The sequence below is a fragment of the Mustela erminea genome, chromosome 20 (assembly GCF_009829155.1).
Source record: "Mustela erminea isolate mMusErm1 chromosome 20, mMusErm1.Pri, whole genome shotgun sequence".
Classification (NCBI taxonomy): Eukaryota; Metazoa; Chordata; class Mammalia; order Carnivora; family Mustelidae; genus Mustela; species Mustela erminea.
This window is the reverse complement of record NC_045633.1, coordinates 11,861,749-11,879,549: the sequence shown is the minus strand read 5'-3', so window position 1 is coordinate 11,879,549 and position 17,801 is coordinate 11,861,749. Positions and strand designations below refer to the sequence as shown.

Genomic DNA, 17,801 nt, shown 5'->3' with positions numbered 1-17,801 from the left:
GGTCATTAGTCCCAAGAAAAGGGAGCAGCGACAGCTTAGGGTGACAGCCAGAGAGGCCGACTGCTGCCCCACCACACGGCGGGATGCCGGGGAGGGTCAGGGTCCAGTCCCCAGCAGAGCAAATTCCAGAGGTCCACGTGGTGAGAGCAGCTTCTTGTGGACCATCACCCTGGGGGGTTTTCGTAAGCCTCTATTGGACCTGAGGGCTTATGTCTGGCTTGGCTCCCAGCAGTGGGACCCACAGCCCCTCACCTGGGGCAGGATCCGGGGTCTCCTTCCCGAAGCCCTCTACCTTCGCTCGCCAGCCCTTCTCTTCCCCATTCTGAAAGGGGTTTGGGCTTTCCCTCATCCATGCAGGGGTTCTCAGGGTCTGGAGTTGACACGGCAGGTGGTTTTTGTTGGTGTCTGGCCGTGACCTTGGATGACTGGGTTGCACAGTGACAAAGGTATTCCCTTTCCAGCTCATTTTAAATACATCTGATTATATCAGAGATAGTCTTTTTGGTGCAAATGTCTTCTTGGTGCAAATGTCTTCTGTCACTCTCTTGTTCACTGGAAAGTAGGCCTTTCTGATTGTAGTCATCAATTTGTAGCCACGGGGGCTAGAATTCATTATTGCTTTGTTTTCGCTGTATTTTATTGTGTTGTGACCCATTAATGCCAGTGATGCTGGTTTAACCATACAGGGGTAGTAGATTTTATTTGCAAATAGATGTGTGTGATCAGAACAGTTAATTTTAAAGACAATGGGAAGTCAACCAAGGTACAGGTAGTACGAGGTTATGGAGGAAGGGCCAAAGTGATAGGACAATGAGGTTGGGGAAACATCTGTGACTCAGTGATTGAAAGTTTGTGCCCAGCACTATCCCGGACACTGGGGATGAATGAACAGACAAAACCTGACCCATGTGCCCAGGGCATCAGAGTGAAGGCTAAAAGTGACCTAAGTAAAATAAATAGGTTACATGGGGACAGGTGGCCAAGGAGGGGGACTGCAGGGAGTGAAGCTGGACGCTGTAGACCAGGTATCGTGGATGAGTCCGTGCCTGAAGGAAGGGAAGGAGAGATCCGGCCACACGGAGAGCTGGGGGAAAAGCATTCCAGGCAGTGGCAACCACCAGTGCAAAGGCCCTGAGGCAGCCTGTATAGACTTAGAGGTCTCATTTAGGAGGCAGTGGATGGAGATCCTTAGGGCCTCCAGGAACCAACCATTATAAAGATGCTGCTTTCAGTCTGCACTAGGTGAAGCTGCTGGATAGTTCCAAGCAAAGGAGGGTTGTGACTCCCCTCAGTTTCAATAGCATCCCTCTGGCTACTGTGTTCAGAACAGACTACAAATGCACAGCATGAACACAGGCCCATGAGGAGAGTGTGAGAATTATCCAGATGGTAGGAGAGAGTGGCTTGACCCAGGATGGCAAGAAACAGCTGCATTCTGTATATACAGTATTTTTAAGGGAAAGTTGACCAGATTCTCTGACAGATTAGATATAAGGTATAAAGGAGAGGAAAAAGCAAAGTATGACCCCAGGTTTGTAGCCTGGGTTAATGATGGCGCTATCATTCCAGTTGCTAAGCTGGAGAAGTCTATGTGGGAAGCGGTTTGGGCGGGGGAAGGGGTTCAGTCAGGGCTCAAGGTGTGAGCTGCCCTGTGAGGCATTGGGTGGGAATGGCACACAGGTCTGGGGTTCCAGGAAGAAGTCTGGGCTGGAGATAGAAACAAGGAGGTCACTTGCTGTGGGTAGAATTCAAAAGCCACCAGGCTGTTTGAGATCAGCCAGGGAGTGAGCAGAGAGGGCAATGAAGAGAGACCAAGATGGCGGGGCAGGCCACTGGGGCAGGCCAAGGGCAAGCTGGCTTGGAGATGTACCAGCAGAAGAGGTGAGGAAAGACAGCGAGAAAAGCAGCAAACCAGCTGCGGGGAGTGTCCAGGAAGCCCCAGCTAAGGAAGGACCGGCTGCACCGGGGTCCGGTGGGGCCTGAGGACTGACCAGTAGGGTTGTATGGTAAAGATAGGAGGGAAGTCGGGCTCAGCTCACGGAATGACTCTGTGGATGGAAAACGTTGTAAAGGAGAGAAGAGTAAGAATTTCTGGAGCAACGTCCTTGAGTGAACACGAGGAGTACGCCTACCAGAGGTATTAGCATGAGCTCGTTCTAGATGGTCCAGCCCAGAACGGGGACAGAGAAGAAATGAGCGTGTCTGTCAGGAGGTAGGTCAATGGGGGGAAACGGGCCCTTGTAAGGATGGGCCAGGAGAGTAAGTCTGGCGGGAAAGCAGATGCCCAAGGGAGAGGGAAGATGAGGGGAGCCTTAGGTCCAGGAAGCAGTGAGTGGGGTCCATTCCCCCTGGCCCTAGAGGATGCCCGGCAGGAAATGGCAGTGTGCTTGTTTGCTTTTCTCAAACCACTCTGAGCAGAAGGAAGAAAGTGTGGTTTCGTGTGCATGGTGTTTGAACAAATTAAAGGCGGCGGCAGGGAGAAGGCTCGATGCTTGATGGGCAAGTTAGAGCTAGGGCTGACCCCATGGAGGGCTGTGGGCACAGGCAGGAAGCTCGGGGTCCCCGCCTTCAGGGAACCAGGGGAGGAGTTGAGGAGCCCTGAGGTACAGGGGGGTGGCCCACCCGCCTTCAAGCCCAGAGGTGCGGGAGTGTGGGAGAGAACTCAGCCCCGGTTAGGGCAGAGGTTCTCAGCCAGGGACGACTGCACCCCCACGGGAACTGGACAGGGTCTGGAGACATTTTGGGTTGGCAGGATCCCAGGCACGCCGCTGCCCCCGGTGGGGAGAGACCGGGCCTGCTGCTCACATCCCCCACACGCAGGCCAGCTCCTGCGATCTAGAACAATCGATCCAGCCCCGACAGCAGTGGTGCCAGAGCCCTTGGGGTAGACCACGGAGCCGAGCAGAGTCGGGAGCAGAGGTTCAGGAGAGGAGGGCAGGTGCTGATGCGGGCGATGGGGGTTAGCCGCCTCCTCCCTGAGGACCGGCGGGAAGGGAAGCAGCCGTCCCAGACGCCGCGGGAGCATCCGCGTCCCCGGTCGGGCCTGGCGCATGCTGGAGCCCGCGGCAAGGAGCAGGACGCAGGGGGCAGGGGCGCTGCCCGCCTCACCTGAGCTTGGTCTTGAGCGCGTTCACCTCGCGGCCCATGGCCTCGTTGCTCTCCGTGGCCTCGTCCAGCTCCCGCTGCAGCTTCCTGCGGTTGGCGTTGATGCGCTGGGACTCCTCCTCCGCCTCCTCCAGCTGCCGCTTCAGTTGCTTCACCTTGGCGTTTCCTTTCTCCGCCTGCCCCGGAGAGGACAGAGGGTCAGTGGGGGGAGGGGGCCGTGGGGTCTGCGCTGGGCGGAGGGGGCGGGGCGCGGGGCAGGGGTACCTGCTCCTTGTACTGCTCCGCCATCTTGCGCTCGTCCTCCACCTGCAGCAGGACCTCCTTCAGCTTCTTGTCCTTCTGCTTCAGCGACTTGGCGGCCGCCTGCTTCTCCCTGCGGACGGACACGGAGGGAGTGGGGTCGGCTTCCCTGGCCGTCCGTGCGCAGCCCCGACTGGCACTGTGCGCGCCGTGAGCACCCGTCCGGAGCCCCACGCTGGGGCTCCTCCCCCAGATCGGAAGAACCGGACTCGGCCACGAAAGGGAGCGTAGTTCTAAGACGGGCTCCAACACGGGGAACACGCTCCGTGAAGGCGACGGGTGACCAAAGGCCCCACAGCACGTAATTGCATTCATAGGAGGGGCCCAGAACAGACCACAGAAATGGAAAGTCGGTCAGTGGGTGCTGAGGGCTCAGGGACACACGGGGGGGGGGGGGGGGCGGGGAGGGAGGGTGTAGGGGTACAGGGGGTCTTATGGGGGTACGGAAGTGTTCCCTGGTTGGCTGTGGAGAGGGGGCCCCTCTCTGCAAATAGACTCCAAGCCATGAAGAGGAGCACTAAGGGCTGAAGTCTACAGCATGGGAGTGACTGGGGAAGCCACTGCCAAAATGGAAAGAACGGGTGGGAATCCTTGCCATCTGACGGGGACCACGGTGCTGTGACCTTCCTTTCTGGTGAGCAGCGTTCCTGCAGCTGCTTGTGCTGCATGGGTGGCTGATGGGAACTTTCTGTACAGCCCTTAACGTGACCTTCTGCGAATGCAGGCCAGGGCAAGCCGGCGTGCCCCCGGGAAGGCTGGCTGACCTCACCAAGGAGGCCTGCTCCTTTGTGCTGCCGTAAGGGCCTCCTCCGGGCCAGGCCCACCTCTCCCCCGTGTGCACACACCGTTCCCCCGGCACGGCTGCGGTCCGGGTACCACAGGGATGATTTCCCAGCCACAGCTGGGGCCTGGAGAGCCTAAGCCCCCCACCCCCACCCCGGTTCCCCCCTGCCACGCGCTGGCATGCAGGCTGTCTTTGCAGCCCCGGCTCCACGTACCTGGCCTCCTGCTCGACCTGCTCCTCCAGCTGTGCGATCTTGGCCTCCAGGGCCGCAATGGTGGACTTGAACTTGGACTTGACTGCCCCCTCCACCTCCTGCAGCTTGCTCCGGAGCTCCTTGTTCTGCCGCTCGAGCTGCTGCCTCGCGCTCTCGTTCTTCTGGGCCGCGCTGCGTTCCGTGGCCAGTTCGTTGTTGAGCTGCTCAGCCTGCGGAGGATGGGGAAGGTCATGAGGTAGGGGCCCAGAAGCCCAGGGTGGTCCACAGAGGTGATGAATGTCTCCTGCTGCCCCCCCCCACCACCCCTCTTCTTCAGCTTCCGCATGGGTCCTTGGAGCTGGAGCCCCCAAGAGCCCTCCCCCCCGCCATGTCCTCTAGCCACCAGCTCCTTCCTGGGCTCAGGGGGAGCGTCCCGGTGCTACAGGGTTCCCTGTTTCTAGGTCCCGTGGTGGGTCCCTACCACCCGTCCTGGAGCCCGACACTCAGTAACGTCACTGAGTGCTCAGGAGAGTAAGGCTGGGGACAGAACAAGAAGTAAACCCCCAAGGTCCTTCCTCGAGGTACACAGCGTCTGCTGGAGGAGGCCAGACACACACTGGCCCGCCGCGGAGACAGTGCAGGCTGGCAGGGTGCTGCGGGACCATGAGAGGAGGGAGCAGGGGTGGGGAGCAGACAGGCTGGCCCCCGGAACCCGTGGCGCCGGCCCCCACCTGCTGCGTGGCCTTGCGCACGCGGTCACTCATGGCCTCCATGTTGCCCTGCTCTTCCTCCAGCTCCTCCTCCAGCTGCGCGATCCGGGCCTCCAGGCGGCGCTTCTCGTCCTGAAGGGTGTTCCTGTGGGGAATGCAGCCACATCTGGGGCTCGAGCCTCCCTCGGGCTTGTAAGATTCCCTCTCCTTGAAGGAGTGATGCCTGAGGGTTGCTCTCCTTTACAACAGGAAACAGGCTCCGAGACTTAGACACCTGTCTGTCCAAAGTCCCACAGCCGGCAAGGAGGGAGCCAGGACTCCTACCCAGTTGGTATCAGCAGACCCAGGCCTGTCGCAGAGTTTCCGCGCTCTGATGCCCCCAGCCGCCCCAGCCCCGCCATGCTGCTTATTCAGAATGAATGAAACTGGCCACACTCAACTGGGGGGTGAAGACCCCCGGGACAAGCTCAGCAGGGCACTGTCATTTTTAGCATTAAAATGGGTGTCCGGGAGGTGCTCCCATGAGCTGCCTCTCTCTCATCATCCACGTCTCGGACCCCCTCCTCTGTACACGGCCCCATACCTTCCTGAGACGCTGCTGGCCAGCTCCTCCGCCAGTTCCTCCTTCTCCAGGTCGGCCTGTTTGCGAGCCCTCTCGGCCGCGGCTAGATCCTGGATGGTGGCGGGTGGGGAGGAAGGAAACCTGTTATCTACCACGGAAGGGCTGCATTCCAGCAGTTTCTAGGGCTACCCTTCCCTGAGCTCAGGGGAAGTGCTGTCTCCACATCCTGTCTTTCCCTGCCCTTACTCCGGGGTCCGGCCACATGGAATGCCGGATGAATGGGAGAAATCCATGGGGGCACACACCGGCGTGCCAAGGGCTCCTACCACGACACCCCTACCCCCCCCCCCCATTCTGGGGCTCCCAGCGAGAAGGTTTTACCTCCTGCAGCTGCATGAGTTCTGCTTCTAAATTCTTTGCTTTCTTCTCATTCTCTTTGGCGGTGGCAAAGATCTCATCTCTGGAGGCTCGGGCATCTTCCAGCTCCCTCTGGAAGTCCTTCATCTGAGCCTGCATGAGTCAACAGGAAGGACAAGCCAAGAGGTCCTTACTCACCCGAGTTCCGCTGCCCAAATGAGCTTTCCCAGGCCAACCCCTAGGATTTGCCACGATTAACCACAGAGGCGTCCCCATCCTAGGAGCAATGCCCGTCATCTCACAGGACCAGGTTGCTGTTTGGAGGCCCCGTTCTGGAGGGGCTCAGCAAGACCTAAAATATGGCGATGGAAGGCCACGGCCACATGCCTGGTAACCGTGCCTTACCCGGGGCAGGAAAGAGCCCGCAAATGCCGAACGGTGCTGGGAAAACACCAGCTCGTAGGCACCACTTCCAGGCCTGTGTCCTGCTGCTGCTGCCTCCCCGACCTTGGGGACGCCATTCCCTCCCGCCCCGCTGTCAGCCCGCACCCTGCGTCGGACGCATCACCCACCTGCAGTTTCCGAAGCTGCTTGATGGCTTCCTCCCTGCCCTTGATGGCGGAGTCGGCCTGCAGCTCCAGGTCTTTGAGGTCCCCTTCCAGCTTCTTCTTGGCCGCGGCTGCCAGGGCACGCTGCTTCCTCTCATCTTCCAGTTCTGTCTCGTACTCATGAAGCTGAGCAAGAGGGGAGATGCGTGCCGCTGGGCTGCGCCGTCCCCCCAGCCCCCAGGCATGCACAGCCCCCTCCCAGGTGGGTCTTCCCGCCCCCAGGTTACAAGGGAGGAAAACAAGTCTCCATCGGGCCAGGAGGTGGTAAGGGGAGGAAGGAAGCTGGCTACCCCTCCCTCTCCCTGCCCTACAGCCCTCCTTTTCCCTGGCCTGCCCCGGATCACCTGCCGCTGGAGCTGTCTCCTCTTCTCCTCGTTCTGCTCGTCGCGGGCCTGCAGGTCCCGCTCAAACTGGCCCTTGAGGGCCTGCATGTTGACCTCGAGCCGCAGCTTGGCGTCCTCCGTGGCCTGCAGCTCGTCCTCCAGCTCCTCTAGCTGCGTCTTCATCTCCTCCATCTGGGTTTCCAGGGCCCGCTTGGACTTCTCCAGCTCGTGGACCTGTCACGCCAGAGCGGACGTCATGAAGACGGGCAGGCCGCCCGCAGTGCCAGGAACCTCGTTCGGGTCCGAGAGAGGCGGCTTTTGTCCAGTGAGGACCAGAGCCTTCCTCTGGGAACTGTGGACTCGGAGCCACCCCTCCCCAACAGCTGTTCCCAACCCACGTGTATGGGACCATCCGAGGGACTGCCTTTAGGCCAGATTATGGTTTCACATCAAAGAGGCACGGAGCCATCGCCCCCGCCCCCTGCCCACCCCCAGGACGGATGACTCGCGGGGAGGGCGACTTACGTTCTTGCCCACGTCATCCTTGGAGCTAACCAGATCTTCCATCTCGGCCTTGAGCATCTTGTTGGCCCTCTCAAGTTCCTCTTTGGCCTCCAGAGCCTCCTCGAGGGCTCGCGCCAGGGACAAGGCCTTGGTTTCCTTTTCCCTGGCTTCGGCCTCGGCTCTGTCCCTTTCATCCGCGTACTTGGAAGAGATGCTTTTCTCCTCGGCCAACAGCTACAACACAACAGAAACCCTGGCGGTGACCCCTAGGCCAGCCTGAAGGCAGGCTTCATCTCATTGTAAATATGGGTGAGAAGCCTCGTGTCCTGCTGCATTTACTCGGGGGCAGGGGTAACTCATCCAGATACCTATGGAAAGAGCTAATGACAAGCCTGCTTCTGACTTTGAGGTCGACCTTAAGCACAGCCAGCATCTGCTGAGTCTCTGTGCTTTGAAATCACTCATGTCACCCATGTCGGTTAGAACACACGACTGCTGGGGTCCAAGTGACATTTAATCCTGCCGGGGGCCAGTCATTCTGTTGTTTTCATGGCCACTCGTCTCCGGCTCTCAAAAGTGCCCTCGGAGCCAGACTAGGGACAGTAATCTCATCTGCAGAGAGAGCAGCATATATCATACACGGAAACATCCAAAATTCAGACTTATAGAAGTCAGCAAAGACAAGTAAGTAACAGGGACCCCCAAACAGCACTGTCAATGCAAAAACCCTATACCCAGTGTGACAGGAAAAGAAAAGATGGGGCCTCGGACCTTCAAACCGATAACGGAACAGCAAGGTGCCAGCAGTGAAGACAGGCCCACCGCACAGAGACAGAAAAGGGAAGGGCCAGCCTGTCGCCCAGAAGCCTGGTGCTCTGAGCGCCCCCCACGCCTCTGACCCAGTACCATCCCCAAAGTGATTTTTAGGATAACCCCCAGTCACTTGCAAACCAAATGATATTTGCTGAATCTGAGTAACGTAGTAAAAGTCGGTATTTGGGGATCTTGGCTACAGAGCTGCAGGCATCGATCAGAACTCAAGAGTGTACACTTAAAATTTGTGCATTTCCATGTAGGTAAACTTTTATCTCCCTGGAAGCAAGCTTCTATCTTGAACAAGAACTCTAGTTGATACGCAGAATACAGAGGGGGAGGTCAGTAATTTGCTTTGAAATGCATCCAAAAGGTAAGACCCCCTTGACAAGTACAGTTCATGCTTGTAAATAAACACATAATAAAGCAAGTCTGGTAAAATGTTTGCGATCGCATCCAGGTGGTGGGCACATAGGTGTTCACTGTTGCGTGATTTTAGCGTGTCTGGGTGCTTGCAATTCTGCGTAATGAAATGTGAGGGGAAATTGGTTATTTAAAGAGTAGAAACATTAAATGACTTGGAATATTTAGGAGGCAACCCGCAAGTGCTTAAGTCAATAAAATGAACCTCATTGCTTATTGGGGCGAGAAACTCAGGCATCACCGGGGTCCCTGGGTACCCTCATGGTGGGGGTACCTGGCAGTCATGTCCGAGCGCTGCTGCTCTCCCTACTCTGACCTAGGAGCCCTCGTGTTTCGTGGTCACCCGAGACAAGGTGACTTTCCATCGCCACCAGCCAAGCAAGGATGAGTTGCAGAGACACAGCAACCCCACCAGCGGCCTCGGAGCCCCACCTGCCCCGGCCCGCGTCCGCACACAGAGTGGACCACCCTCCAGCCCCTACCTGATCGAACTTCTTCTGCTTCTTTTCCAGGTTGGACACCAGTTGCCGCTGGTTGTCCAAATCGACGACCAGGTCGTCCAGCTCCTGCTGAAGCCTGTTCTTGGTCTTATCCAGTTTGTCATAAGCAGCTGCCTTCTCTTCGAACTGCTGGGTGAGGCCTTCGATTTCCTTCTGGAACTTCTTCTTGCCCTCTTCCAAGGCTTCCACGGTGCTGGCAAAGTCCTGCAGCTTCTTCTTCGAATCGGAGAGCTAAAATGGCAGTGTCCAGGCTCCAATAAGGGGAGAGGGCCTTTGGGTGATTCCCGTCCCTGACCCCACCCTGGGAAGAGACAACCTTCGCTGCACTGCAGAAATTCAACAGCAGGGGGGGCCAGTGAGCCAAGCGAAATGGCTCCGAGGCTCCACCACCACAGCCCATCCGAGCTCCTGCTCTCCCCGCAAGGCTGTCCTGGAACAGCAAGGACGCACACACAGCCAGCACCTGGACGTTCAGAGTCGAGATGTGACGCTCCAGGTTCTGCTTGGCCTCCACCTCCTCGTCCAGCTGGTCCTGCAGGCTGTTCCTCTCGTCCTCCAGCTGCCGCAGCTTGGTGGACACGTTGAGCTTCTGCCGGGTTTCTTCTTGAAGCAGCTCCTACGGAAGGATGCACGGAAGTCCCAGGGACCCACGCCCGGAAGTTCATGCCCCGGGGTCCCTCCGGAGGATGCGGCCGAATACCCACCTGGGTGTCCTGGAGCTGGGACCCAAGGGACGCCACGTCCTTGGCCAGTTTTATGGCCTTCCCCTCAGCCTCGTTGAGCATCCCTGTGACGCTCTCCACTTCATTCTGAGGACGCCAAGAGACTTTGGTTAGAACTTCCAGAACAGGGTCCTTGTTAAGAGAAGCCCTCTCTAGTCGCACAGTGGTTCCTGTGGGATCTGCCGATTGAGACACACCCAGGAACTATGGAGCCTGATCACACTAGCTCTGCGGCTCCCAAGGGAAATGTATCCCCTCCAAGCTGGGATGCCTGGTTCTAAGAACCTCTTAGAGCGCCCAACTGTATTGACTGGGCCCAAATCCCACTAAATAGATCCCAGATCCTTCCCAAGGTTGGGGGAAAATGAAACAGGTTTGAGAATCCCCACACAGAGCTCTTCTGGACTCACCCGCCCCCTAATGCTGGGGAAGAGCATACAGAGGGCATGTCCACTTCCAAGGGCCATTTTCCACCGCCCTCTTCCTCACCCCTAGTCTTGGCCCTCTCATGGGCCCTAGGGCTAAAGCCAGAGATGCGGGGAGCAGGTCCTTTTGCAGGTGTCAGTCCACCGTCCATTCTCTTCCCACTTACGGGGATGTAAATGATTCTGACTCTGCTCCTCTAGCACATTGCTACTGTTGGGAGAGCAGAACCTTTGCTCTCCCCTGCACGCAGGAAAAAGTCCCATTTAATGCTTCCCCTGCCCTCTTATCCCAAGCTGTAAGCACATTAAATAATTATCAAAGGTCTGCCTGTATCCCAGAACTGGAAATCGGGCCAAATGTCTAGTCAAAGCTAAGTAAGACCAAAGACAGACAGACTTCATCTTTGCTCAACTTGAAGCCTATTTATGGCTTCTTGTCACTCGGAGTAAAGACATGCACATAGAATGGGGCCTTGAAGGCCCTGTGCCATTCAGCCATGACCTACCTCTCTAGTCCCACTTTGCAGCACGTTTTGCCTTCCAGCTCAGCATTCTAGCTCTACTTCTCTGATCTTTTCTAATTTCCCCCACCTACCACTGGGCCCTTGCACATGCTGCTCCCTCTGCCTCCCAGCCTTCTTATCCCAGACTATACTTCCGTCTTATGGAAGCCTTTCTCGACTCCTCCTCCTGCAGGCCAAGCCCTTTGTTAATTTATACTTACTGCATCATTTGACCTTCATTCATGGGATTAGAAATGCCTCTCCCTCTAGTGGGGCAAGCGCTGTCTCTCTCTTGCTCCCTGTAGCTCAGCCTTAAACATGGCGCCCAGCCTACAGCAAATACTCAAATACTTGCTGAATGAGACGAAGGTTTCTAAAGATGGAATGGAAGAGGGAGGCCATCTCCTCTCCTCGAGGAACACAACAGGAGGAAACCAAATTGCTTTGTAGCAAGTGAGACTTCAGTTAGCTGAGAGGAGCTTCATGGCCGCAGAGCTGGGACCAAGGGATGCTTGCCGCCTTACCTGCAGCTTGTGGACCTTGTCGTTGAGCTCGGCCCGGGCCCGCTCCCCATCGCTGCACTTGGACTGCAGTTCCTGCAGCTGAACCTCCAGCTTCTTCTTCTTGTGCTCCACCTCCTGCTTGGCCTGGTTCAGGACCCGCAGTTCCCCGGCCAGGTCAGCATTCTCCTTCTCCAGCGTCTGCTTGTTCTTGTCTAGATTGGCCTTGGCCTGGCCAAGTCAACAGAGGAGAGGGAAGGCATTACAGCTCTGGCCAGGAAGGCACTTTAAGATGGGACCCTCCATCCCTTGGGGCATCTTCCGCTTTCCCTTTCTGTCCAGTGAGTCAGGAAGGTTCCAGGCACCTGTGCTTGTCGACACGGGGATGGGCGGTGGGGAGGGCACACCAGTGACAGTAAGACTGTATCTCTTTTTCTGAATCACAAAGTTTGCAAATGAGCATCTCCCGGGCTACATCCAACCTGTTGTCATTGTCCTAGTTGACCTATTCTTTGCTGCCAACACCTTAATAACATAATGTCATGTAAAGATCTGGATTCCAGGGGTACCTGGGTGACTCTGTCTTTAAGCATCTGCCAGCTCAGGTCATGATGCCGGGGTCTTGGGATCGAGCCCCACATCAGGCTCCCTGCTCGACGGGAAGCCTGCTTCTCCCTCTCCCATGCCCCCTGCTTGTGTTCCCTCTCTGTCAAACAAAATATTTTTTAAAAAATTAAAATCGGATTCCAACTTCTTTACAAAAAATTCTAGTGTTCTCTATCATGACAGGTGCTGGTAATATGAATGTATACCGTTAAAATTGGTGGGTTTTACTGCATATACCGGAGGACTTCTGACTTTTGAAAAACAAGACAAACCTCATACTCAGTGAGAAAAACAGGGCTTTTCCCCTAGGATCACGAACAAGGTAAGGACGTCCACGCTCATCACTTCCGTTCAAATAGTACCAGAAGGGGAAATGCACGTCGTAGTTACAATTAGCAAAATCTTATTTGTCCAACACGCATAAAGACTTGACAGAAGGTCAAAGGTTAGTATTAAGATCCCACTTGACAAGAGGACACGAACAAGTGTCCTTTTATTCATTTGCAAGGGGCTCAGTCTCACACTCCATTTCTCAGAGTGTCCTAAGGTCACCTGTGTACGGGCGGATGATGGGGCCAGAAGATCTGCTCATGAACAAGGCTGCAGAGGACGTGAATTAGTGTTTGTAAAACCATGGGACCATCTAGCTCACAATCTGTGCTGCCTAGGGAGCTGGAACCATTATTTTCACCGGCAGGACCTCTGCAGATTCTGATAGAAGCAGGAGTGACCCAGCTCCCAGGAAGGTGTCAGTAAACCACCCCCTGAAGAATAGTCCCCTGGGCTGGTAACAGAAACAGGTGCCAACTCCAGCAAGGGTTAGGTAATGTGCCCCCACTTAGTCGAGCTGGGGGGATACCTAGATAGTGCAGGGATGCAGGGCAGCCACAGGGCTGTGGGTGAGAGACAGAAATCCGATCCGGACGGAAACAATCCGGATGTCACAAGCGAGAAAGCTCACCCCTGAATGAAACAGGGAAATTCTCCCAAGGGAGAGGAAGTTCTTGGTACACTGCATTCAGAGGAGTGCTATTTCGCTGCCCCATGTGCCCTACACCCCCAAAGAGCTAACCATGGGGGGCGGGTGAACGATTAGATCTGGTCATTCTCAAACTCTGCCAATCTGCAGAGAAATTACAGGATGGCCTCTGTCTCAAGTTCCCCTCCCAGAAGTTTTGCTAAATAGTTGCTTATCAGGGCAGAGTGGGGGCTGCTGTGGATTTTAGACCCTGCCCTGGGGAAGGTGTGAGGCAGGTCTGCAGACCAGACCGCCCACGCGGGTTCAAATCATAGCTCGATCAATGGCCGTGTGACCTTGGGTAAGTCTCTTCACCTCCAGGCTCTCTCTTCCTTCATGTGTCAAGCTCAGCAGTAGCTACGTCATAGCTGGTTGTGAGGATTAACTGGCACGTATACAGTGGGTGCTTAATAAATGCTCTCACGACCCATCATTCCAGTCTCGTAGGGCTGGCTCTTTCTCAGCCCCGACCTCGATCTGTGGTTATGGGGAGCTGTCGGTGCACCACGCTTGCAAAATGACCGTGACGTACCCTCTTGAACTGCTCCAGCTGCTCCGTGAGCTCCTCTACGGCCTGTGTGTGCTTCTGCCTCATCTCCTGGACCTGGGCCTCATGGGACCGTGTCTCGTCGTCTAGGGCCTTCTTGAGTACCGTCACCTCCTGCTCCCTCTTGGCCCTGGGCAGGAAGAACACAGAGGCTGGCTGTTGGGTGGAGACAGCGCCATGGAAAGGGACGAGAGCTCTCCTGGGACCCAGAGCTGAGGTCTCCATCACCGGCCCCTCCCTGGCTGTGTGACCTCAGGGGAGTCACCCAACCTCTCTGGACCTAGCATTTCCTCAGCTGCAAAACGGGGGAGTATGGTGACTGCCCAGAAACTCTTCAAGGCCAGCAAATAAATACACAAAAATACTCAGGAATGTGTTGAAAGAACATCTGTAAATTGCAAAATGTTCCTCAAATATTAATATTAGCTCTTATTTCTTGAGCACTTATTATGTGCCAGGCCCCAACCTCAGTTCTTTCTATACGTGACCTCATATAACCTTCAGAGTGACCCTCAGAGGCAGGTATATCCTTCCAACTTACAGATGAGAAAGCTAAGACTGAGAGAGGGTAAGCAGTGGGCGCTTGTTGACAGAGCCAGAATCTGGTCTGGCTCTGAGCTAATGTGTTTAAAATACCGTACCCAGGCTTTTCTGGATCATGGGCCTTGTTAGGAGGGGAACACTGGGCTGGCTTCTCCACACAGGTAAGGGGTGTGGCACAAAACCCCAAGTGTGGGTAATCAGTCTCAGTGCTAACACAGCACCTGACATGGACACAATCAAAAGCGTTTGCATGTTTGTTGAATGAATAAACGACCTACTTTCTTTAAAGTCAGCATTCCTTATCTAGCAGGTAAAGTGTTTTTTGGGGGGGTTTGTTGTTCTGTATGTATGTTTTGGGGTATTTTTTTGTTGCTGGTATCTGTGATCTTCTAGCACATCTTAAGGGCCCCACCAACAAGTGTTATTTTACACTTGATCTTAGCCAAAATTTTAAAACATGTATCACAAAACTTAGACATATGCTCTCGGGGACTGGAATCTAGAGAATTACTGACACATGTAGACACCCACATGAAAAGACAAGGAAGGGGCGCCTGAGTGGCTCAGTGGGTTAAGCCTCTGCCTTTGGCTTGGGTCATGATCTCGGGGTCCTGGGATCGAGCCCCGCATTGGACTCTCTGCTCAGTGGGGAGCCTGCTTCCCCCTTTCTCTCTCTGCCTGCTTGTAATCTCTCTGTCAAATAAATTAAAAAAAAAAAAAAAAAAGGCAAGAAGGAATACCCAAAAAACATGGACTGTGTTAGGACTAAGACTGATGTTTTTCGTATCTACGTTTCTAGAGCTTTCAAATCGTTTTCGAATCAAGTAAGTCTGACTACTGTGATGCCAAATAAGACGAGAAGGGATCGCACCTCTATTACAGACGGTAACTGTAGGGCCTGAGGACCTCGGGGTTCAGGATGTGCCTGGCGGCTGCCCATCGCCCCCCACCCCGACCCTGGCCACCCCATCTGTGCAGCGGAGTGGCGGGAGCCGCTGGGGTCCGCAGGCCGGGCACCCACCTGAGCTCCTGCTGGGTGGCCGTGCTGTCTAGGGTGTCCTCCAGCTCCGTCTTCAGCGCCTCCAGCTCCTCCCCCAGGTCCCGCTTCTGCTTCTCGGCCTTGTTCCTCGCGGCCCGTTCCGAGTCCAGGTCCTCCTGGAGGTCCGAGATGTGACCCTCCAGCTCCCGGATCTTCTTCAGAGCGTTGTTCTTCTGAGCGATTTCGTCGTCGAGCCTGCCGGGGACAGATCACCAGAATGAAGACCCCGGGCTCTCTGGCCCCTGCGGTCTCCCGACGTCGCCGAAAATGATTTCCTGAATGAGATACTCATGTTCCACGGACATTAAACCAGGTTCCGGCCACGTCCCGGGGACACGGTGGACCCCTTCTTTCTAGGTGGGACTGCTTGTGGGTTAGGACAGATCTGATGTCAAAAAACAGATTTTGGGGTGCCAGGTGGCTCAGTGGGTTAAAGCCTGTGCCTTCAGCTCAAGTCATGTGGGTCCTGGGATGGAGCCCTGCATCAGGCTCTCTGCTCAGCGGGGAGGCTGTTCCCCCCTCTCCCTCTGCCTGCCTCTCTGCCTCTCTCTCTGTCAAATAAATAAATAAAATCTTAAAAAAAAAAAAAACATTTTGGTGAGAGTGTGTGCACATATGTGTGTGTGCATGTGAGAGAGAGAGAGAAAGAGGGAAAGCCGAGCCTGCTCCCGGACTAGCCAGGTGCCTTGTTCACACCAGGAGCTTAATAGACGCTTATGAACACTGGACAATCATTTCTCCTGAGCAACTACTTGTTTTTCTTTCTTCTTTTGGTTCAAACGGTTCAAAAGTGTCTTCACCATGCAAAGTGCTTGGCGAGATGTTAAAAGCCAGGGCCCCCTGGGGGTTGCAGCAACCATGGGTCAAGTTGGGATGCGAGAAGCGTGGTCTGAATGGCCTGGAGACCATTAGGACCTGCGTGGAAGGCAGCTCCCCCCTGACGCATGGTGGGGCTGGCCTCCTGCTGTGATGGAAGGAACGGGAACAGCTTGAAAGAGGGCCCAGAGGCAAGATCCCTCAGGGCAAGGGGAGGTGAGCACCTTGATCCTACTGAGCTTGGGAACGGGAAGCAGTGAGAGAAAAGGCTAAGTGGTCGGGTAAAAGTCAAGTTCACAACCCAGAGGATGCTTCTGGTCCATCACCCTAGTGCTGTCCAGCAGCACACACTGGGAGCAAAAGAGCTGGTCATGGGACCAGTCAGGAAGTGTTGGGGCTCAGATCCCAGGCCTGGCTTTCTGCTCAGTGACACGGAGATCGCAGCAGCGTCCCTAGCCTGGTGTGTGCGTGAAGATACCGCCTGGAAAGATCTTGGCACACAGTGAGCAGGAAAATCCCTGTTAGTTGTCGCTGCAGGATTCCCAGGGTGAGGCTGTCAGCTGGAACCCAGCCGGGCAGACAGGGAATGGGACAGGGACACGTTTCTAAGGACCGGTAGAATCTGAGGCCGGCTGCGGTCTGGGCGTGGGAGGAGCAAAGAGGGGACAAAATGACCCTCGGGAGGAGGGGCAGGGGTCATCCCAGCCTCAGGCATGCGGTGCCTGAGACTCCAGTGGAACGGGCTCCTGGACATGGGAGCCACTGGACACGAGAATGGCCGGGACATCCGAGAGGCAGACGTGGCGGGAGGAGGGGAGGTGCAGGAGAGGATGAGTTTGGAGGGAAGAGAAGAAAATCAGTGGCATGGTTCTGGAAGTGCAGGCAGGACAGGGGAGGCCCCGAGCAGCATGGAGGCCTGCCTGGAGGAGGAGGAAGACGGGGCCCACTGCGGTGTGGCGGGAGCCCGCTGGGCACATGGACCCCCCGGGACCACAAGACGCAGCCCCACCAGCCTCGCTACCTGCTCAGGGCGGCCTGCAGCTCCTCCTCCTTCTTGGCCAGCTGCACCTTGAGCTCTGCGATCTGCGCCTGGAGGTCGGCGATCTGCTCGTGGAAGTCACTGGCCTCCCCCTCCAGCTTCCGCTTCAGCTTCTCCAGCTCCTGCCGGTTCTTCTCCTCTTTCTTCAGCCGCACTACGACCAAGCCAGGGGTTCTCAGCAGGTGCCAGCTATCAGAAAGGCACCCAGAGGACAAGCCTCTCTGCTCTGGCACCTCACGGACACACACATGAACACACACACACACACACACACACACACGGCCCCACAAGTGACTGGCCTGGCCTGGCCCAGACCATGATCTTGCAGGAGGAAAGTCAATGCGGCTCCTTTATTGCTACTAGTGTGTCCGCTGCAAGGGGCCTCGCTCAGGTTTACTCTCGGATTGTATTTTTTAATTGAATTAATTTGTTTATGTGAAAGAGAGAGAACATGAGTGGGAGGAAAAGCGGAGGGGAAAAGTGAAGCCGACTCCCTGCTGAGCAGAGAGCCCGATGTGGGGCTCAATTCCAGGACCCTGAGATCATGGCCTGAGCCAAAGGGAGACGCTTAACACACTGAGCCACCCAGGCGCCCCAGCTCTCTGATTTTAAAACACCCATTTGAAACCCCCTTTGAGGTACGAGGTTTACCTTCCAGTTCTGAAATCATAGATTCATGCTTGTTTTTTAGCTTCGTAAGATTCTTGGCCTTTTCTTCCTCTTCTGCAAGATTCGTTGTTAAGTCACTAATCCTTTCTTCAAGGAGTTTTCGCTCCTTGGGGGGGGGGGGAAGGAAAAAAAATATCAATTGCTTTCTTTTCCCTTTTCTAAGATCTACATTTCATTTTTAGTCACTTCCAG

The 17,801-nt window shown here is 55.6% G+C and overlaps 1 protein-coding gene across 5 annotated transcripts in view; it reads right to left on the bottom strand.

Moving 5' to 3' along the window:
* MYH11 (myosin heavy chain 11) overlaps positions 1-17,801 on the bottom strand; it is a 111,158-nt gene that overhangs the window by 4,292 nt on the left and 89,065 nt on the right. For all 5 annotated transcript variants that reach the window (XM_032328679.1, XM_032328675.1, XM_032328676.1 and 2 more), the window contains 17 exons: positions 17,592-17,715; positions 16,923-17,094; positions 15,068-15,280; positions 13,489-13,633; positions 11,357-11,563; positions 9,887-9,991; positions 9,646-9,798; positions 9,165-9,413; positions 7,468-7,680; positions 6,964-7,176; positions 6,584-6,745; positions 6,036-6,164; positions 5,676-5,764; positions 5,114-5,237; positions 4,404-4,612; positions 3,370-3,478; positions 3,109-3,281 (listed from right to left, as the gene is read on the bottom strand). In XM_032328679.1, coding sequence (XP_032184570.1) covers positions 3,109-3,281; positions 3,370-3,478; positions 4,404-4,612; positions 5,114-5,237; positions 5,676-5,764; positions 6,036-6,164; positions 6,584-6,745; positions 6,964-7,176; positions 7,468-7,680; positions 9,165-9,413; positions 9,646-9,798; positions 9,887-9,991; positions 11,357-11,563; positions 13,489-13,633; positions 15,068-15,280; positions 16,923-17,094; positions 17,592-17,715 — 2,789 coding nt within the window. The remainder of the gene's footprint in view (positions 1-3,108; positions 3,282-3,369; positions 3,479-4,403; positions 4,613-5,113; positions 5,238-5,675; positions 5,765-6,035; positions 6,165-6,583; positions 6,746-6,963; positions 7,177-7,467; positions 7,681-9,164; positions 9,414-9,645; positions 9,799-9,886; positions 9,992-11,356; positions 11,564-13,488; positions 13,634-15,067; positions 15,281-16,922; positions 17,095-17,591; positions 17,716-17,801) is intronic.